Below are 23,218 nucleotides of genomic sequence, written 5' to 3'. Positions count from 1 at the left end.
TGACATACAGGCCAATGGAGAAGCCTCATGCAGACCAGTGGAGAATGAATATTTCAGTGGAAACCACTGTGTCTAGTCAACAAAAGGACAGTAAAAAATATGTAAGTGAGAGATTGGGCCTTGTCCAGCTGTAGTCTGTAGCTGTTCACAGTGATGAGCTGCTCTGGTTCCTTGCTGTTTTTCAGGTCACGGTCTCTGGCTGAAGAACCTCAAAGACCCTATATATGAGGTTGATGGGGAGACGTCTCCTGCCCTGGCTGGATTCACTATCTTCTGGACTATGATCATTGTGCTACAGGTAGAGTGTAAACCATTTCAGTTCCAGGCTAAAAATTGCACTTTTGCACAGGTATTAAAGTCTTACGAGCTGCAAGTACAGTATAGACCTGTTAAAGCTTTTCTTTATCAGGATAACCAAAGATGAAAAGGAATAAATATTTAAAGCTATTTTTAATGGATTATATGGATAGAATTTAGATTTGACTCTGAATTATAAAAGTTTCAAATATGACAGCTCATTACAGAAGAGTAATCCAATTTATCAGTGAAACATACAACAATGGCCTTACAACGTCAGCGTTTTTTTTAGTTGTGTTGACTATCCAGTTATCATTTACATTCACTGATCAACTGCCTGCTTTCTTCAACATAAATATGATTTTACTCCAATCATATTCGTATATACAGCACACAAATCTTTCTCTTTCTGCTTTTCCTCTTCAATTTGTCTTTTCATTAATGACATTTTTTGAAGGGGTTCTGTTAAACCAGACTGACGTGGTGACATGGGTGAAGACTGTGTCCACTCAAATGACAGAACAGCTAGAAAGAAAAGAATAAATTACTTGCAGTGGACTGGCTCACTCCAAGAGGGTGTGGGGCCAAGGCAGTGTGAGAAACTGAGAATGATCTACAGTACAATGAAGCTGCTCCCTCCTCAGAGGCTTGGCCAAAGCAGTGACAGCCGGCAGATAAAGATAAGAAAGCAAGAAAGCCCAAAACACAAGTTGCCATTATTGTTAAGTTATTTTGTGTGTGTGTGTGTGTGTGTGTGTGTGTGTGTGTACACATATCTTTATATTAATTTATTTTCTTTTTATTATTATTATTGCATTTATTCATTTTCTCCTTTCTCCTTCTTTCACATACATACTGCACTCCACTGGTCACACATATGCACACACAAATACACAACACAATATGTAGTTCTCCCACTAATAAAACAAGTAAAAGTGTGTACCAAAATCATAACCTCCATTTGTAATGTCTTGCTGTCATTGTCTGTATGTTTTGTTACAAACTTTATCTGGTTTTTCGTCACTGTTTTTGCTCTTTATTATACTGCAAGGTTTTGTGTTGATGTGGGTGTGTCTGCATGTGTTTCATTGGCCAACACAGTGTGTTCCCAGATGACGAGGCAAAGCATTGGCATCCCCACTGCTGCGACCACAGTGGTCTCATTGAAATGAATGAGGGCTGGATTTTTCAATCTTAATCAGTTCTGGCACAACTTCCCTGTGAGCACAGTGTTGGTGATTTGGTACTGAAAGGACATTGACACATCTAGACCTTTACTTGGTTCAGTATTTTTCATGGCTAGGTTACATACTTTTTTGTTTCTAAAGCAGAAACATGTGTGCTTACGCATGTAAATAGTGCTACAGTTTAATTCAAAGTTGGTTGGCTTACAGTTTTAGAAGTCTGAAGGCTTTACTGCAAAGGTAGTCATTTACAACTTGTCATGTCAATAAATGCATAATGCACGTTTCCTCAATTTCTGTCCAACAGGTGCTGATCCCCATTTCTCTGTATGTGTCCATTGAGATTGTTAAACTGGGCCAGATCTACTTCATCCACAATGACTTAGCCCTGTATAATGAGCAGCTGGACTCTAGAATCCAGTGCCGGGCCCTCAACATCACTGAGGACCTGGGTCAGATCCAGTACCTGTTCTCTGATAAGACAGGAACTCTGACAGAGAACAAGATGGTGTTCCGCCGCTGCAGTATCTATGGGGTTGAATATCCTCATGAGGAAAATGGTAAGAACTACTAATATGCTTTGAAGTTCATCATATTTTCACAGTTATGAGGAATTGACTAAATGGAGCAGATATCGAGCAGGAACTGCTAGACCTCTGCTAGATCTCTGCTCTGAGTTTTTAATTAAACAAAAGGAACGTTCTCACAGGCAGTATGGTGGACAAGCAGGAAGAATTGCTGTGTTGGGATATGATCATTTCAATGTGTGTTGGCTAGAGATATTAGCAGGTTGACCCTGTCGGCAGGTTATACTACTGTAACTAACTTCTTGTTTTTAGAACACCTGCATGCACCTGTCCCTTTCACCTCACACAGTACCTTTGCCTCACGCTTCTCCCTCCACAATCCCTTCAACTCGTCTCACAGTTTGAAACGCTCTTCTTTATACAGTATCATCTCAATAATTTCAGCTCATCAGCGTTATAGTTTTTAATCAGGACATTCAATATTTGGATCACAGCTGTTATTTCAGTGTACCAGATAGCCTTCCTACTTATATATTGGACTGGCGGAGACCCGATATCAAAGGATTGGGATTGCGACCAAAACAGTTGTCTGAGCATCCCTAATGCAGGCCTTAGGTCTTGTTCACTGGCATCTGTGCACCAGTACCTTTGAAATCATATGATGTTAAAGAATAATTCTGGTTCATTACAATTTGGGTCTTATTTTTGTAGTTATTCTTTTTTTGATTAAATGTTAATGAACTGTTTTACTGTAAAATTAACTACATAAAGACCAAAGAGACTTGAGAAGAACAAGCAAATAACTAATAATAATCAGATACGAAAAGTAAAAAGAGGGACCTACATTGAAACTAATTAAGGTGAATGACCTATTTTATACAATGGAGATTTCACATTTATATCAGAGTAGGTTGGACCACCTAGCAATACTGGTACATTCAGAGATATCAATAAGAAATTTTCAGGTATATGGCATGATGATGAGTGACCAACCAGTAGACTGCATTGTCTTTGCAGCAGTTAGATCAGCTAATGTAGTTTGTTTTGTCAAAATCTCCAGTACTGAAGCAAAAAAAAAGAGAGATATTGCCATGTTTACCAACACAGTTAATGTAATGTTGGACCAAACATTAAAGGTCCAGTTTGTAGGACTTACCAGCAGAAATGGAATATGATATTCCATCCATCCATTATCTATACCGCCTATCCCTTTCGGGGTTGCGGGGGGCTGGAGCCTATCCCAGCTACAATGGGCGAGAGGCGGGGTACACCCTGAACCGGTTGCCAGCCGATTGCAGGGCCACATTCAAGGACAAACAAACATTCACAGTCACACCTACGTGTGAATTTAGAGTCATCAGTTAACCTAATGAGCATGTTTTGGTCTGTGGGAGGAAGCCGGAGTACCTGGAGAGAACCCACGCATGCACGGGAAGAACATGCAAACTTCACACAGAAAGGCCCCGTCTGACCCGGGGATCGAACCGGCAACCTTCTTGCTGTGAGGCACGCGCACTACCTGCTGTGCCACCGTGCAGCCCGGAATATGATATTTATAATTATATTTTCATGAGTGTATACTCACCTAAAAATAAGAATTGTGTTTTTGACACAATTCTTACTGAGAATTGTGTCAAGAGGCTGCAGACTCAGAAACCACAGGCCCTCTTACTGATCTCTGGGGATTTTAATCATGCCTCTCTGTCCTCCACTCTGCCCAAATTCATCCAGTATGTCACATGTGCCACCAGAGACAATAAAACACTGGACTTATTCTATGCCAACACCAAGGAGGCATACGAATCATCACCCCTCCCTCCTCTGGGAAGAGCTGATCACAACCTGGTTCATCTCCTGCCTGTCTACAAGCCCCTTGTTAACAGGCAACCAGCTGTGTCCCGCACAGTGAAGAGGTGGTCTGACGAGGCTGAAGAGGCTCTGAAGGACTGCTTCGAGACAACCGTGTGGGATATATTCAACGACTCTCATGAGGAGGACATCGACAGTTTGACAGACAGCATCACGGACTACATAAACTTTTGTGTGGAGACCACTGTACCCACCAGGACTGTACGGTGTCACTCCAACAACAAACCCTGGATTAATCCTGACATTAAGGCTCTTCTAAAGGAGAAGAAGAGGGCCTTCAAGTCAGGAAACAAAGAGGAGCTGAAAACTGTTCAGAGGGAGCTCAGAAGGAAAATCAGGGAGGGGAAGGAGAAATACAGGAGGAGAATGGAGGAACAGCTGCAGAAGAACAACACCAGAGGAGTCTGGAGAGGCCTGAAAACCATTTCAGGCCACCAGAAGCCAAACTCCCAGGCAGCCAGGGATTCAAAGTGGGCAGATGAGCTGAACAGCTACTTCTGCAGATTTGAGGAAGCATCTGCCCCTCCCCCAGCTGTACCAGCACTGCAGCAGCCCCCCTTTGTTCTGCCAGCACTCTGCCCAAGTACCCCCCCCCCCCCCCCCCCCCCCCACAGTATTCAGCTCACCACCTCCAACGTCACCCCCCACTGTTTCTCCCAGCCCCCCAGCCACTTCACAAGACACTCAGCCCCCCTGCTCCAACTTGTCTCTCACACCTCTCCAGGTGAGAAATCAGCTCAGGAGGTTAAAGACCAGGAAGTCTGCAGGACCGGACGGCCTCAGTCCCAGACTCCTCAGATCCTGCTCTGATCAGCTGAGCGGGATCATTGGACATCTGTTCAACCTGAGTCTGAGGCTGGTAAGGGTGCAGCGACTCTGGAAGACGTCCTGCGTGGTACCTGTGCCAAAGACCCCACATCCCAAGGACCCTAGCTGCTACAGGCCGGTGGCACTAACATCGCACCTCATGAAGGTCTTGGAGGGGCTGGTCCTTACCCACCTGTGTCCCCTGGTGAGCTCGTCCATGGACCCACTGCAGTTCGCGTACCAGCCTGGCATCGAAGTGGACGATGCCCTCATCTTCCTCCTCCATCGAGCCCTGTCTCACCTGGAGCTGCCGGGTAGCTTTGTTTGGGTCCTTTTCTTGGACCTTAGCAGTGCTTTCAACACCATCAAGCCAGCCATCCTGAGGAACAAGCTGGAGCTTTCAGGAGTGGACCAACTCCTCACATGCTGGATAGTGGACTACCTCTCCAACTGCCCACAGTATGTGAGGACACGGGACTGTGTGTCAGGGACTGTCCTCTGAAGTGTGGGGGCCCCCCAGGGAACAGTGCTGGCACCGTTCTTCTTCACCCTCTATACAGCGGACTTTTCCCACCTGTCACCCAAATGCCACCTGCAGAAGTTCTCTGATGACTCTGCCATTGTCGGCCTCATCACAGATGGGGACGATAGGCCATACAGAGGACTCATTCAGGATTTTGTGGACTGGTGTCAGCAGAACCACCTGCTGATCAATGCAGATAAAACCAAGCAGTTGGTTGTGGACTTCCGCCGCCGCCGCCCGCACTCTCCCCCATCACCAGTGAACATCCGGGGAAGGGACATTGAGATGGTCACATCTTATAAGTACCTGGGTGTTCATCTGAACAACAAACTGGACTGGACTCATAACACCACTGCACTTTATAAAAAAGGACAGAGCAGACTCTACCTGCTCAGGAGGCTGAGGTCTTTTGGGGTGCGGGGGGCACTCCTGAAGACCTTCTATGACTCTGTTGTGGCCTCTGCCTTGTTCTATGGTGTAGTCTGCTGGGGGAGCAGCATCACAGCAGCTGACAGGAAGAGGCTGGACAAACTCATCAGAAAGGCCAGCTCTGTCCTGGGATGCCCTCTGGAACAGGTGGAGGAGGTGGGGGAAAGGAGGATTTCAATTTCAATTTTATTTGTATAGCGCCAAATCACAACAGAAGTTGTCTCAGGACACTTTCCATATAGAGCTGGTACAGACCAAGCTCTTTTATCTACAAAGAAACCAACAATTCCCCCATGAGCAAGCACTTGGCGACAGTGGCGAGGAAAAACTTCCTTTTAACAGGCAGAAACCTCGAGCAGAACCAGACTCTGGTTGGGCGGCCATCTGCCTCGACCGGTTGGGTGAGAGAGGAAGAGCAAGAGAGAGAGAGTGAGACAGACAGACAGACAGACAGACAGAAAGAAAAGCAGTCAGAGAGAGAGAGAGAGAGATAGAGAGACAGAGACAGAGAGACAGACATGCAGTCACAGTAACAGTGACAGTGGATGTAATAACAGCAGTAGCAGTTGCAGTGGATGTCAGGCAGGGCCAAGGCAGGAGACGCAGCTGAAATCCACAATCCAGATTCAGCCACTGTCCATGGGATCCTGCAAGACGACAAAGCACAGAGACTCCGGGGAAGGAGCTAAGTTAGTAACACGCCGTGGTAGGACATGAGAGCGTGCGGATGGAGAGGGACAGAAGGACGGAGGAGCTCGGTGTATCTTTGGATGTCCCCCAACAGTCTAATCCTATAGCAGCATAACTAGGGGCTGGTCCAGGACAAGCCTGAGCCAGCCCTAACTATAAGCTTTATCAAAAAGGAAAGTTTTAAGCCTACTCTTAAATGTAGAGACAGTGTCTGCCTCCCGGACAAAGACTGGAAGATGGTTCCACAGGAGAGGAGCTTGATAGCTAAATGCTCTGACTCCTGCCAAGCTGTCCTCCATGACAGACAATGACTCCCACCCCCTCCAACACACACTCACTGCACTGAGGAGGATGCTACATCCAAAGTGTGTGAAGGAGCGGTATCGCAGGTCATTCCTTCCTGCAGCCATCAGACTTTACAATAGAAACTGCTCCAAGTAGGCGGTACAATAATCTGCATAACATTCTGTGCAATAACTGAACTGAAAAATTTTTTGGGAAACAATCTGTGCAATAACCTGGGCAATAATCTGTGCAATATTTCAGTGCATAAAAGCCTGTAATCTGTGCAATATTTCTCTGTACACTGTGCAATATTTTAGGTTTGTAAATACTATTCCCGGTACACCTTTTTGTATATACTTTGTGTTAACTGCATGCACTTTGTCTTTTAATACTCTATTCTGTTATTGATGCTGCTGTGAAATTCGGAATTTCCCCTCGAGGGACGAATAAAGGAAAATTGAATTGAATTGAATTGAATTGAATTGAATTGAATTGAATTGAATTGAATTGAATTGCATTGCATTGCATTGCATTGCATTGCATTGAATTGAATTGAATTGAATTGAATTGAATTGAATTGAATTGAATTGAATGTGTTACCTTAGAATGAGCTCTACAGTTGTCCAGAACAGACGAACTAAATACTGACTCTAGAGCTCCTTTTTCACCTTTAGTGACCACAAGATGCCAATACATCCTTCCTTCAGACTGGACCTTTAACACTGACACTGGACATATATGCCAAGCAGCTTAATGGCCATTAAGGAGACTTAGGTGATGACAGCTTACTATATATATAGATCCGGGAACATTAAGAAACATGAGCAGTGAGATGAACAGACACATAGGCCACAAACACACATTAAACTAATCTGAAAGAGAAAACAAAGCCGTACAGTAACATTACAAACTAGACAAACTAAAATGGTTTGAATAATCTGTTGGTTTGTTTAAAACCTGTGATTGTCTGACTGCTCATGTTTCTTGACCCGTCGCACTTTGTTGTAGTTTGTCTGATTTCTCAGATCTCAGCAATTAATTTGGTGAGTACAACTTTTTTAAAACTGATAGAGCAGTGAAACTACGGACTTAAGTAAAAAAACATCAAAAACAGTAGATCCTAGTGTAATGGCAATTAGACTTCTGCAGTACAACAGTACTGCTACAGTATTGATTGTGTAAATATCATTGGTCATGATGAATGACACATTCATTGTCAGTACTGTTTTGCATTTATCTTCAACATTACAAAGGACTCCACTCGTTATATTTCTTCTCAACAGAAAAAAAGCATCTTTTCCAGTCCAATAAACTTTTTCAGTTTCATTTAATTACTTAATTATTGATCATATGAAATGGTGTTGTACTTGTACTTATTGTGTGCATAACAGTGACATTGAATGTGAAATTGTATGATTACACTTAATTATTGAAACAAACCAAGTGGCACATGCGGTTTTGTGCTTCAATGATGTAAATGGTCTGTGTGTGTCAGGTCGGAGGCTGGAGGTGTATGAGGCCGAGAAGAACGAGGCCACTGGTCGCTCCGTGACCCTGAAGTCTGGCTGCAGTCGGAAATCTCTTAGCTGTCGCTCCCTCAGCTGCAACCGCAGCTCGGTTTCCCTGCACACACTCACCGCTGAGTCAGAAGTGGAGGACCAACTGTCCAATCACAACCAGCCCAGAACCAGTGCCTTCTGCAGCCGCGTGGTCAGACTCACACGCACACACACCCTCAACTGCACACGTTATTTTTGTGCTAGCCTATTTGATTCACATCCAGAATTGAGAATCAGATGCAACTCACAGCTGAATTTCTAGAATGTATTTTTTTGTTGAAAATGAGTACTAGGAATGCATCTATGCTTATCTTGAATATTGAATAAACAGGTGAAAGTCTCATAAAAAGACAAATAAGATAAAGTTTACAGTATACTGAATACGCTTTGGGGCTGCACGGTGGTGCAGCAGGTAGTGCGCGTGCCTCACAGCAAGAAGGTCGCAGGTTTGATTCCCGGGTCGGGCCTTTCTGCGTGAATTTTGCATGTTCTTCCCGTGCATGCGTGGGTTCTCTCCGGGTACTCCGGCTTCCTCCCACAGACCAAAAACATGCTCATTAGGTTGATTGGTGACTCTAAATTGCCCCTAGGTGTGAGTGTGAATGGTTGTGTGTATGTTGCCCTGCGATCGGCTGGCGACCGGTCCAGGGTGTACCCCGCCTCCCGCCCGTTGACAGCCGAGATAGGCTCCGGCCCCCCCGCGACCCTGAAAGGGATAAGCGGCATAGAAAATGGATGGATGGATGAATATGCTTCACCTTTATGTGTATGGACTAGTGATGATACGTACTCAGCCAAAACCGTTATTGATGATGTCATCAGGGTTATCTAATCCTGTGTTACGGAAGTGTTGAGATTGGAAAATGTGGCTTTTTGAGAGGCAGGGAGGGTCTAACAAATAGATATTATTGATTGCATGTGGGAAATACGGGACCCGGTGTTTCTGGAACTTGACCCATACTTGAGAAATAAAAGTCTGGATATATTGGCATATACTGCATATGGAAGTGCAGTACTAAATCACTGGAGTACCACATTAAACACTTCAGGTTGCTGGAAGAAAATCTGATTTCTCCCCGTCCCCCAACTTAAATACATATGAACACATGGACTCTGCTTTTCCCCTCAGATATAAGGGGTACTTGAAATTTTCCAGAAATCAACAATTTGTTCATGCTCCAGCCATGAGGGATAATCTCATGCTGCTCCTGTGTCTCTCCGTTCAGACGAAGGATGTGGTACCTGACCCTGAGCTGGTGAGGAAGTTGAGTTGGCTTTGCTCTCCTGTGCTGCCTCTGAGTGGCAGCTCCTCTGGGACTTCATCCAGCCTGGAGCTGACCTACATCACTGACTTCTTCCTTGCTCTGGCCATCTGTAACAGCGTGGTGGTCTCCTTACCCAGTCAGCCTCGACTTGTGGTGAGTAGATGATGTCTGCACAGTATGTTACAAAGATTTTATTTGTTCTTGTGCAGCTTGTTCATTTGTCTACATTGTTTGAATTGACTTATTGTAGAGATGTTTGATTGTTTTCTCATTCATTATGGTGATAGTGAGGGACCTACATGCATCAAGGGCCCTCCATGGGACTAGACCAGGAATGCTTGAGGTTACACCTGCAGGACACCCTTACTCTGCATTTGTTAGTCTGTCTGGTGGAAGCCTGTGACAGTTAGTAGTAACATGTCATGAATGCATTAAGTAGAAGAAAAGAAGGAGGAAGTAATGCAACTTCAGGGTGTAGGCATGAATCTGTATTAATCTAACCCTAACCCTAACCCTTTTTTTGATATGCTGACTTAATTTCAGCCCAAAAACATGTTAACAGCTTTATTCCATTTCCACTCATAGTTTTCACACTGAAAATGTACAGAAATGTAGACAGATAGAACAAAGAATGTGATGCAATATCTCTAGTTTCCCACACAATGCAGCTCCACACTCAGTGTAAAGTCGATGTACAGGAGCCTAAAGTTAGTACTGCCAATTAAAACTACTCTTTGATAGCTGAATAGCTCTGTATTAAGAAAATATAACACAAATGCCATCGAAATTCCAGAAATTCACTAAAGCAAGTACAACATTTTAATAGAAAATGTTCACTAGTGAGCTCTTCTTTTCAAGAGTTCTCTTACAATAACTGATTCTGTGTTCTCTTTTTTGTTCTCCTCCCCGCAGCTCCCCAAAGAACGAACACCTCTCAAGTCCCTGGAGGAAATCAAGCTGATTTTTCAGCGCTTCAGCTTCTCTCCTTTCTCAGCTTTCTCCCCTCCACAGATCAGAGGCAGCCCTCGCACCATTGCCACCAGGCTGTTTTCTGTAGGGAAGACTGGCTCCTTCACCCTCCCCGCACCCCTGGACAGCACAACAGACATGTCAGAACCAAGCAGAGATAGCAACCTGGAGATCTCTAGCCTGAAGAGGAAACTGGACTTTTCTTCTAGACTGGAAGGAGGAGATGCTGGACAGATGGACAGGGAGACAGAGGATGATATCCAGGATTCAAGGAAAAACCCTGATGGGGCCCAGCAGGATGTGGAGGACCTGGCAAGAGAAGTGGACTCTGATGAGGAACTGCTGTATGAGGCAGAGAGTCCAGACGAGGCGGCTCTGGTCCATGCAGCCCAGGCATACTCCTGCACCCTGAGGAGACGTTCTGCAGAGAGCCTGCTGGTAGATCTGCCAGGAATTGGCTCTCTGGCTGTCCAGCTGCTCCACATCCTGCCCTTTGACTCCGACAGGAAGAGAATGTCAGTGGTGGTCCGCCACCCGCTCTCAGGACAGGTGGTGGTTTATACCAAGGGAGCCGACTCTGTCATGATGGACCTCACTAAGACACCTAAAGGTAATTAACACAAAGAATATGGACATAGAATTTTGTCTCCTGAATGATCTAATGTTAATATATTAAACTGAGGTTGGAGTAAGTCACGCATGTGTAAGTCACAAGCAAGTCCCAAGTCTTAAGCTTCAAGTCTCAAGCAAGTCCCAAGTTACCATGGTGACAACCAAGCAAGTCAAGTTGAGTCCAAGCAATAAGTGAAGTCAAATCATTGCTCAGGTCAAACGAGGGTCTAGTCATATGAAATTATGATGAACTACCCCAGTTTCCATGCTGAAATCACTTGAAAGACAGTGGTCATGAAAGGCTGACTTTTATTTTCAACATTAACGGGAACTGTTGCAGCCTGCGTACACCTACATCCTACGGACATTTGATATTTTGTGGCAATCGATAAAAAGCTTCAAAGTTAACAACAATGCACAGTCAGATCCGAGTGAGATTCAACATGGCCACTCACTACTGCTAGTTACTTCTCCTATCAAAAACAAGCAAAACAAACTGTATTACCAGTCGTGGAATGTAACTAAAAACATTCACTCAGGCCTGGACCGAAGTCTAAATTCAAGGTACTTGTACTTTACTTGATTATTTTCATTTTATGCAACTTCATACTGCTACTGCTACCGCTTCATCTCAGAGGCCAATATTGTTCTTTTCACTCCATTTGTCTGACAGCTTTTAGTTACTACAGGGCTGCCAACTATCACGCACTGACAGTAAGACTTACACAGTTAACGTGTTTCATGTGCTCTGACGCCACATGTCCATTTTGTTACGCAATGAAAAATTTCTAACTGCCACAGAGCAGCAAGAGGACACTGAAGGCACAGACATACAGGATCTGTTGATGTCAAGTCAAGAAATCACACCCAATAAGAGAAAGCCTCAGAGCCATTTGTTCATGAAAAAATATAGTTAAAGGTTTTCTGCGCACACTGGACAAAGAGTCAGGCAGAGGCCAAAGTACACAGTTTGTGTGGCTGTAGTTAATGAAGGCACACACACGTACTGCTCCAATACCAAAAACTTTTCATGTGTGTCGACTTTCACTTTACATTGCTCTTCAATTGCACATCAATGATACATTGAAATGTTCATCAAAGATACAACTTTTAATATGAATAAAACGGGTTTGGTTAGATTAATCAGGCTGACCAGTGTGACACTAGAACCACCTCTACAATTTGAAAATCTAATTATCACCATGCATTGGTATTTATCCTAGCTCTTATATATCAAATAGCACCATTAGTTAGTCAGAAGATGAATTACCTTTGCTGTCCTATCAGTAAATATGTGTGAAAGCGCATTTGACATAATAAATAAGAAAAACTCCAAACAAAAATAATTCAGCAAAGATCTCTCTCCTTCTTGTCTATTTCTAGGCTGGCTCTGTAGTTTGATATATTTTTTCATTTTCTAGACCAAACTATCCTGCAGGATCCACTGTGAACAAAGTGTTTTCCTCTGCTTCCCCTACTTTTCATACAGTGTTTGTAGATATAGCTACTTGCCAACCCTCCAGTTTCTCCTGAACGTCCCGTTTTTCAGTGCCCCCTTCCCCCTGTCCACCTGACTCTGCAGTTTGACAGATTACTCCATAGATCACTAGAAGGTCTGGACTCCTGATTCCCCTGATTGTCTTTTACATTAACAAAATGCTATTGTGCAATTTGAGTATGACTAGTGTCAGGTCATGTGACTTGACTCCCCCACCTCTAATACTAAAAGCAATGTTTGTCTATATCACTGTCATTCTGTATGTCCCCCTGTTATGTTCAGGTGCAGAGCAGGTTCAGGAGATCTACAGTCACATCAGAGAACAAACCCAACAACATTTAGACAGTTATGCCAGAGATGGACTCCGCACACTCTGCATTGCTAGAAAGGTAATGCTTCAGGAAAATGAAACACACATTATTATCAAAAAGACACATTTTCATCACACATTATTTACTATCATAGATTATTGCCATCATGAAGATGTGTAGCCCCAAACAAAAAGGAAAGCTCATTAAAGCAACTCCACCCCGTCATCTCTACCTCCAAACCTGCCTTTTGAGATTGGAACACTTGCCAAGAGTTTGAATTACAGATGAGCTGGTGCGTTTGAATTAAAAGAAGATCTGAGCGTCCCTGAAAGTTAGCAAGTTTAAGTATCTTAAGCCTAATGCAGACTACTCTGAATGACTGTGCTGCTCATACCACAACACATTTTTGTCCCAGAGTACACAACTGATGTCAGACAAGGTGTCACTGATTTCAAGTTCAAAACGTTAAAAATCAAACAGAGAAGTGCAGAGTGAAACACAACACACATTGTTTTATCGATTTCCTTTTCATCTATGAAATTACTGGGTCATAAAGGACTAAAGGAAAAGTGATTTGTGATTTGATTTTAATTAAATTTAACTAAAATCAAACCTGCCACTACCAAATGCAAAGCACTGTCTTTTTCAGGAAGAAGTGCTAGGGAGGTTTTTTTTTCTTTCTTGAGGTTGAGGCAGCTATTTAGTTCCATTTGTGACTGTCTGAAGTGTGAAGGAATGGGTTGTACTGTAGGAAGCTGTACAAGCAGACGCCTACAGGGATCTTCCTGGTAAGAATTGACAGCTAATTAGTGGCTGTAACAGCACAATTGATTTTCAAACTTCCAATGCCCTTCTAGTTGTTTCTTGTCTATTTCCTCCTGTCTCAGTCATGAACTCATGCAGCTGCAGTATGTGAGCAGTGCCCATAATCTGTTCCATTCACTGATTTTAGAATGAGTTCAACTCTTCCCAAAGATGCACTAGTATTTGCTTGGGAGTGAATCCACCCCTGTAATAAGAAGATATTACTGAGTGACTGTATGTCGTGTGTGGAGCAGGTTCTGGAAGAGGAGGAGTACGAGGTGTGGCTGAAGAGACAGCTTCTGGCAGAGAGCTCCATTGAGAACAGAGAGGAGCTACTGCTGGACTCAGCTCAGAGACTAGAGACCAACCTCACCCTGCTGGGTAAGAGAGCTGCTCACTGCAGCTGACACATGGACCACTCATACTGTACATCAGGGCTGAGAGAAGTGCAACTTAAAGTGCTTTGTCTCTGACCTGTGTGTGCTCAGGTACCACAGGGATTGTAGACAGACTGCAGGAGGAGGCTCCAGAGACCATTGAAGCTCTTCAGAGGGCTGGGATCAAAGTGTGGGTCCTCACTGGAGACAAAAAGGAGACAGCCATCAACATTGCCTATGCCTGCAAAATTCTCCGTCCAAATGATCAGCTGTTGACAGCAAGCTGTGACAGCAAGGTGAGCTGATGGATAGTAGCACTGGTGCATTCCTTTTTTTGTTGTTGTTTATCCAGATCCCTAGCTTAATTTGGTTTATTGTCATCTTCTGCCCCCAGGGGCTAAACACTGAATTGTAAGTTGTACATGTACATGGCTGGTTTTAGCTATGTGCCACCCTGTTTCGAAAGAAGTTGGGACACTGTGTAAAGCTTAAATAGAAACAGAATGTGATGATTTGCAAAACATGGAAACCCCATATTTAATTAAAAAAAAAGACAAAACATCAAATGTTAAAATGTTACCCTCATTTAGAATTTGATGCCAGCAACAGGTGTCAAAAAAGTTGGGACAGTTGCAACAAAAGACTGGAAAAGTTGTGAAATGCTGAAACAAACCACCTGACAGGACATTTCACAATAAATTAGGTTAACTGAAAACATAATTGATATGAAATGAGCATCCCAAATAGGCTGAGTCTTTCTGAAGCAAAGATGGGGAAGGGTTCACCACTCTGTGAGAGACTGCACTGACAAATAGTGCAACAGTTTAAGAATAATGTTTCTCAATGTGAAATTGCAAATTGTGAAATTGGGGATTTCCTTGTCTACAGTACATAATATTAAAAGATTGTGAGAATCTGAAGAAACCCCTGACACAATGGTCAAGGCTGAAAACCAATCTTAGATGGCTGTGATCTTAGGGCCCTTAGACAGCACTGCGAAACAGACACGATCACTGCATGAGCTCTGGAACACTTCCAAAAACCATTGTCTGTGAACACGGTTCATCGCTGCATCCACTAATACAAGTTGAAACTCTACCATGCAAAGAAGAAAATGTATATAAACCAAATCCAGAAGTGCCACCGCCTTCTCTGGTCCCAAGCTCATTTAAGATAGACTGAGGCAAAGTGGGAAAACTGTCATGTGGACTGACGACTCAAAATTTGGAATTCTTTTTGGAAATCATGGACACCAGGTCCTCTGGGCGAAAGTAGAGAGGGACCATCCAGCCTGTTATCAGCGCATAGTTCTAAAACCAACATGTGTGAAGGGGGTGCATTAGTGGACATGTCATGGGTAACCTGCACATTTGTGAAGGCACCATTAATGCTGAACCATATATACAGGTTAGTATAGCAGACGTCTTTTTCAGGAAAGGCCTTGCCTGTATCAGCAAGACAATGCCAAACCACATTCTGATCTTATTCCAAAAACATGGCTGCAAAGTAAAAGAGTTTTGGTACTAAAGCGGTCTGCCTAAAGTCCCAACTTGTCACCCAAATGTTTGGCACATCATGAAACCTAAAACATGACAAAGGAGATCCGAAACAGTTGAGCCGCTGAAATCAAACATCAAGCATGAATGGGAAAACATTCCACTTTAAAAAATACAGCAATCAGTCTCCTCAGTTCCCAAATGCTTAGAGTGTAGTTAAAAGAGGTGATGCAGTGCTTGCTTAAGACTTACCTGTTTAACACTGCTTTCCATCATATTATTTCAATATTTTTATTTTTTTGTGTGACGCACCTTTGAGTACTAAGCGCTATATAAGAATAATGTATTATTATTATTATGATTACTACTATTCTTATTATTATTATTGTTGTTGTTATGATTATTGTTATCAATAATAATAATAATAACAAGTATTATTATTGTTATCAATAATGGCAATAATAATCATAATAATTATTATGATTATTATTATCAATAATCATAATAATGGTAAATATGAGCCTGTCCAACATTTTTGAAACATGTTGCTGGCATCAAATTGTAAATGAGGATATCATTTCATTTTCACAACTAATATCTCAGTTTCAACATTTGATGTGTTGTGTGCTACTTTCAATTAAGTATGGGGCTTCAATGTTTTGCAAATCATGACGGCTAATATTTTAGCCATAAAACGTCATGTTGCATAGTAGTGTAGGTTTACAGTAGATGCAATTAACTTTTGTCCTGCTGATGGTAGAGCATAATGATGTCTGTGTCAGCTTGTCTGCCCATTCAACACTAGTCCAAAATGATTCTTAAGAGAGTAGTAGGCTTAAAAATGTGTGTATGGTGATCGTGCTTGTAAATAAAGCTACAAATGCAACTTCTGTACTTCTGCATTAGGATACCATTAGAATATGAAACATCCTGTTGGTCCAGCATTGATATTTAGGAATGATGTCATGGTAACCAAACAATTGGGTTTATCCTCCAAAGAGAACAAATATTTGCATCTAATTTCATGGAAATTGGGCCCTTAGTTCATGAGATATCTTGACCAAACTTCGAGGCAAGGAGAAATTCATCAAATTATGGTGCTAAAAGAAAGATAAAGGGGTCTAGAAAAAATCAACTCTCTCAAGCCTACTTACTGTATGTCTATAACAAATTCCATTGCAAATTTCCCAGAAGTTGTTGAGATATCATTTTCCAAAATAAACCATCTTACAAACAGCCTCCACTATAGGCCCAGCTGCTTGGTGGATAACATCACACAAACAAACAAAATGCAGTGAAGTAGGTGTAATGTGACTGTACATAACAGTACTTATGGATTTCTTTTCCATCAGGATGCGTGTGCAGCTTTACTCGAGGAGCTCAAATTGGAAGTGCAGCGTGGTGATGCTGGTTTGACTGAACAGGCTGCAGCAGAGAATCATGGGGAATCCTCCTCAGGTACTGTGGCTGGCTTTATCCTGGTCATAGATGGCTGCACGTTGGACTGGGCCCTGCAGGAGGAGCTGAAGGGAGACTTCCTGGAGCTGAGCTGTCGATGCAAGGCAGTCATCTGCTGCAGATCCACTCCACTGCAGAAGAGCCACGTTGTCCAGCTGATCCGCGACCAGCTTGGTGTCATGACCCTGGCTGTTGGTAAGGACTCAGCCTTCCTTATTAATGAATAATAAGAAAGAATTTAAATATCTTTTTATCCTGTATATTTCTCCAGACATGTTTTCTCCAGACATGTTTTCTCCTGGGGCAGCAGTTATTGTTAGACCTGTTAACTGTTTGACAAAACAAAAAACTGGAATAACATGCTTCCTATAGGGGGAATCATCATCTATCATATAAGATAGAAACAATCTTATATGATAGTATATGTGATATGCTTTGTTCATACCTAAACATGAAGGACGATTGTAAGTTGTTTCTGTTAATTAAGGTGATGGAGCTAATGATGTGAGCATGATTCAAATGGCTGATGTGGGAATTGGGATATCTGGTCAGGAGGGCATGCAGGTGAGTGACCACAGAACACCTTCCAAAATGACACAGGTCTTTATAAATGACATGAAGATCACATTTGTTCGTACTTATTTAGCTGCCACAGGGAAAGGATGCAAATTGTACACTAAAAATACAGTACCTTGTTCCTGTAAACACTCTACACTTCTCTTATCTCTAAAATTGCCTGAGTGAGTAAGATGCAACTGAAAGTTGGGGAGGAGACAGTTTGTGGTCATATTGATATCTATTTGTACGTTAACATGTCTCTCCCTGCTCTTCTACAGAGCAGATGCTTTTTGTGATGGCTCTCTGTTTACATTCATTTGTTGATATCTTTGTTTTTTTCTGCCTAAACTTTTGGATAGTGTACGCTGGATACTTACATACATATTTTTAGCACTTTTATTTCTTCTTCAGTTCTGTTCAAGCATGACCTCCAAACAGCCTTTTTGCTGTGTAACTGAAAACCTGGGATCAGGACAGAGCCAACATGGTACAATCTGTGAGCTGCAGGGTGTGAGCTACTGAGCACAACTTGAAGAGAAGATTGAAAGGTTGCATCAGATATGTGAGAATGAGCAATTCATTCAACAGTTGTCACTCTGTAACAGCTTCTATACGTGTTGCTGAAAACAGACAGACTTTTATACACAGGATTACATCATTTGGAAAGCATCCTGGCATGACTTTGGCTGACATGCTGCCCTGGATGTGTCCTATTGTGAATCTGCTGTTCAAGTTTCCTAACCAGCGCTCCCTAATGACGCATCCACTCCAGCCAGGACCTGGTCTGATGTCGTCCGCTGCAAAAGCAAATACAGCAAGAAATTAGAGGACACCAATGCTCACTCCATCACCTGATGTGATAATACTAAATATGTTGAGGCCAGAGAAACTAATCACACCAATAACATTAAGGCTGGCTGAAACTCAAGAAATAGCCCCAAGGCCAGGAGAAATATTGCTAACTCTCCATCTGACAAACCAAGGGTCAGAAACAGTACTCGTAATCCCACACCTCATAAGCCAGATACCATTCTGACTGGGGACTCTCTAGGCAGGCATGTAAGAATTGCTAACTATGTGACATCTGTCAACACATCTGTGAGGGAGTCAACAAAGCTGTTACCAGTCATCCTCTCCACAGACCGGAGTGACTGCAAGATTATTAATCATGTTGGATGTTTTGATGGCTGCACGGTGGCACAGCAGGTAGTGGGTGTGCCTCACAGCAAGAAGGTCGCAGGTTCGATTCCCGGGTTGGGCATTTCTGTGTGAAGTTTGCATGTTCTTCCCGTGCATGTGTGGGTTCTCTCCAGGTACTCCAGCTTCCTCCCACAGACCAAAAACATGCTCATTAGGTTGATTGGTGACTCTAAATTGCCCCTAGGTGTGAGTGTGAATGGTGTGTGTGTATGTGCCCTGCGATCGGCTGGCGACCGGTCCAGGGTGTACCCCGCCTCTCGCCCGTTGACAGCTGAGATAGGCTCCGGGCCCCCCGCAACCCCGAAAGGGATAAGCGGCATAGAAAATGGATGGATGGATGGATGGATGTTTTGATATTCTGTAAAGGAAAACTGGCTCTGAGGTCCTGAAAAAAAGACCTTTGCCTTTTGCTGGAGAAACTGACTCTCAGTCACAGCATGTATTCAAATCAGGGCCCATTCCAACCTTTTGGAAATATAATCTTTCATCACCCTGAGTACATGGCTGACAGTGGCATGCCTCAGGCATGCGATAAAATTTAGTGACAACATCACTGATTGCAGACTGCTCGGCACCAACCTGCATCATGCACTTAGCATGCCACACCAAAACAAGAATGCACAGATAAGCATGAAGGACAGCACACACAGGTGGATAGCATGTATCTCTCCACCTTCACCCAACCCTCTGCTTCACAATACTCAAGGTATTCATCCACCACAATCACCATGCAAGAAGTTAGTTAAAGCTGCTACCCTGAAGCTCAGTCAAATTGGTGAACTATTACACAACAATAAGCAGAAACATCATCACTCAGGTGTCTATCAGAATGCCTCCATGCTGCTTCTTTAAACATACTGGTGATGATCTTTAACAGCCGCTGCCATGGTCAAAGTCATTGTAGCATTCACAGACCATCTGATACCTGTTTGAGTAATCTTAAATTTGTTAGTGCTCACCCACAGTCAGTCTCCTCTCCTATGACAGAATCCCTACAGCTGAAATTAGCTCTCTTTAATGTCAGATCATTGGCTAATAAATCCTTCTTGGTTAATGTTCAGATTATTAAGTGAAAAGAATTTGCATGTAATGTCTGGTAGAGGCTTCTCCTCCAAATTACACTTTTGTCAGTCAGACAAAATTAACTGTTTTTCTAAACAGCTTGTGTGTAATGACATTGACCTGGATGAATTTATATCATCTGAATATCTTGCTCTTGAGCCCAAAGCACAATTATCAATGCATCAATTATCAAGGCAAGCCAGGTGAAAATCATAGTCAGGGTCACAGAACAGGGGTCTTTACTGGGAAATAGGAGAGCAGACGAGGTCAAAGGCAGGCTGGGTCAAAAACGGGGAATCTGTCCGAAAGCGATCACTGCAGAGTCTTGCATAAGGGCTAAGAACAATCTTCAAGCTATGGTAATGAAAGAGGGACTTAGGTTTTGCTCTGACTAGGTAATGAATCCCAGGTGTGTGTCCAGTGATTGAACAAGTGGGCACCCCTCCCCTCTTATGCATGTGTGAAGCAGTCGATTTCCAAACATTTTCCCTTGTGATATTTTTGTCACTTGTTTCCCAGGCTGTGATGTCCAGTGACTTTGCCATCTCCAGGTTTAAACACCTCAGAAAGCTGCTGCTGGTCCACGGCCACTGGTGTTACGCTCGCCTTGCAAACATGATGCTCTACTTCATCTACAAGAATGTGGTGAGAGTTCTTTACCATATCTGCTTAGTCCCTCTGTTTTCCATTAATCTGACATGTCTCAAAACTGATGTTCTAAAGTCTGACACAGATTTAGTTAGATCCATCCCATATAGTGTGACATGTTGCAGTCATTGCAATGTCAAGAGGCTTTAAGGTCTTTCCCCTAGTGGGTGAAAAGTCAACAAAAAGATATAAACTTCATCTCAAACAAAGCTTTGTACCTGATTTTGTTTCTATCTACTTTGCAGCCCCTAGCTGACACAAGCAAAATACAGTTAAGATCAAACAAACAAAAAGGAGAGAGGAGAAAGAGAAAGAGAGAGAGAGAGAGAGAGAGAGAGGAGGAGAATCCTCACTGCTGTCTGTTTGTGTCTTCAGATGTATGTGAATCTGCTGTTCTGGTATCAGTTCTTCTGTGGTTTCTCTGGGAGTGTCATGACCAACTCCTGGGTGCTCATCCTCTTCAACTTGCTCTTCACCTCTGTTCCTCCTCTCATCTACGGCATCCTTGACCAAGAGACGCCTGCAGAAACTCTGATGGAGCTGCCTGAGCTCTACCGTGCTTCACAGACCTCCAAGGTGACAGCACATGCACATGACACCACACATAAACCTGCAATTGCAGTTGTCCGTCTGTCCGTCCGTCCGTCCGTCCATCCATCCATCCATCCATCCATCCATCCATCCATCCATCCTATTCTTGTGAATGTGACATCTCAGAAACAGTGTAAAGGGATTTCTTCAAATTTGGCATGAACATTCACTTGTACTCAAGAATGAACTGATTAGTTTTAGGTGGTCAAAGATCAAAGGCCAAAACTTCACAAAAAAGTCTGAAAAAACAATGAAGTGATGACATTTTACATCCAAAAGGTCAAAGGTCAGCTTTACTGTAACTTCATAATACTTTATACCTTTTTGTAAATTCCTTCAAAGTCTGTACTGCATATTACATGAGTCTGGACAGACATGAAATTCAAATGACATCATCAGGTCTCACAAAGTTCAGTTTATATTACTGGCTTCTCAGAAACAACTGGTTTAGTAATGAACACTTAATCACTGAATGTATAATAAAAATGCTATTATCTAATCTAGTTCGTAGTAAACTGCCAGTTTCCTCCATACATGATTTAACCTGACTAAATTTCATGCATTTATTTGCATATCAATAAGGAAAGAATATATTTTAAAATGCTGAATTCATGGTACTCGTATGATTTGCCTTGACAGATACTACGGTATGGTAATATATAAACAAGTGCTAACTGTATTATTTAGCTCATTATTGACTGAAATAAAACAGGCAATTTTGTGACCCTTACCATGTCTTCTTCAGGCAAGTGGCCACTAAGGGCCAAGTATAGTAATTTGGCACAATATTGATTACAGCATGCTGATGTCATGGTCCACTGATCAAACCAAAAAATAGATAAATACTTTCTATAAGATGCTGAACATTTCCATGGTTGCAAAACAGTCAACAAAATCAATCATTACATATAATTATATTGAGATTTTTGACAGCTCAAGTGCCTTATATTTTACATTCACATGTGGACTAGGAATGAAACATAGACCTCATCCATTTGACTAAGCCAGGAAAGCATGCATGTACTAAAGTCTGGCTGCTGTTCAGAAGGACTAACTGATGAAGCCTGTTTCCTTTCAGGTCTATGTTCCTCGCGTGGTCCTTATCACAATCTCGGATGCTTTTTACCAAAGTCTCGTCTGCTTCTTTGTGCCTTACTTTGTAAGTACACTGTCAATTCATTCTATTGTTTCCAATAGTTCCTTCATTGCTTTATTTACTCCATTGGTTCACTTTATGTCACTGTGTGGTGACCAGGTAATTATAATAATAGACACTGTAACAGACACTGCTCATACAGTCCTGGTCCATCCTTGTTGTCATGTTTGTCGCAGGCATTCAGAGGATCAGACATTGGGGAACTGTCCTTTGGCTCACCAATCAACGCCTCAGCTCTTCTTATCATCCTGCTGCACCAAGTTATGGAGAGTCACACTCTGGTCAGACACACTGCTACACTAAAAGCTGTTAGAAATCACTTCTTTTCAGGCTGGATTTAGTCTCCATTGTTTTTACATTTGAATAATTAATCGTGTGGCCCGAATGTTATGTATGTTATCCAAGGCTGGAGTGTGTATTGTGCAAAAATGTGATCAGAGTCCAGACAAGAACTGACATTAAAGCTGTGTGTCTCCAGTTGTGTCTCTAATCCTCTGTGTTGTTCTGCAGACATGGATTCATGTGCTGGTGTTGGTGCTCAGTGGCGCTTCCTACTTTGGCTTTGTACTCGTCTTCAGTTTGCTCTGTGTGACCTGTAGCCCTCCCACCAACCCTTTTGGGGTGGAAACACTCCAGATGTCCCAGCCTATCTTCTACATTGTATGTGCTCTCACTACTGTGATGGCTCTGTTACCCAGGTATGCACACCCACCCTCAAATACACTGTTAAATTCACACACAACACATACAAGATAAGATATACCTTTATTAGTCCCACAGTGGGGAAATTTCTGGTATTACAGCAGCAAAGTGGATAGTAAAAAATAGAGGGCATCATTAAAAAGGACATTAAATATCAATGATAGCAATATAAACGATATAAACCAGGAATATTGAATAGGTACTGATATTGCACATTGGGGTATTGATATTGCACATAGGAGTAAAAATGCACTTGAGATTGATATATTGCACCTTAAGTTGAAATTGAATGAACACAGTTGATGTGTATTATAGTGCAGTCATATTGAAAGTCTTGTGAG

General features: G+C 42.7%; 1 protein-coding gene across 3 annotated transcripts in view; it reads left to right on the top strand.

Moving 5' to 3' along the window:
• Positions 1-23,218, top strand: part of atp10d (ATPase phospholipid transporting 10D) — a 58,794-nt gene that overhangs the window by 32,094 nt on the left and 3,482 nt on the right. For all 3 annotated transcript variants that reach the window (XM_070978863.1, XM_070978862.1, XM_070978861.1), the window contains exons 8-22: positions 186-298; positions 1,789-2,041; positions 8,107-8,321; positions 9,397-9,588; positions 10,348-11,014; positions 12,797-12,903; positions 13,884-14,010; positions 14,118-14,302; positions 16,855-17,155; positions 17,448-17,524; positions 20,300-20,425; positions 20,804-21,004; positions 22,098-22,178; positions 22,352-22,456; positions 22,686-22,873. In XM_070978863.1, coding sequence (XP_070834964.1) covers positions 186-298; positions 1,789-2,041; positions 8,107-8,321; positions 9,397-9,588; positions 10,348-11,014; positions 12,797-12,903; positions 13,884-14,010; positions 14,118-14,302; positions 16,855-17,155; positions 17,448-17,524; positions 20,300-20,425; positions 20,804-21,004; positions 22,098-22,178; positions 22,352-22,456; positions 22,686-22,873 — 2,938 coding nt within the window. The remainder of the gene's footprint in view (positions 1-185; positions 299-1,788; positions 2,042-8,106; positions 8,322-9,396; positions 9,589-10,347; positions 11,015-12,796; positions 12,904-13,883; positions 14,011-14,117; positions 14,303-16,854; positions 17,156-17,447; positions 17,525-20,299; positions 20,426-20,803; positions 21,005-22,097; positions 22,179-22,351; positions 22,457-22,685; positions 22,874-23,218) is intronic.

This window comes from Chaetodon trifascialis, chromosome 14 (assembly GCF_039877785.1).
Source record: "Chaetodon trifascialis isolate fChaTrf1 chromosome 14, fChaTrf1.hap1, whole genome shotgun sequence".
Lineage (NCBI taxonomy): Eukaryota > Metazoa > Chordata > Actinopteri > Chaetodontiformes > Chaetodontidae > Chaetodon > Chaetodon trifascialis.
This window is presented reverse-complemented; position numbering and strand designations above follow the sequence as displayed.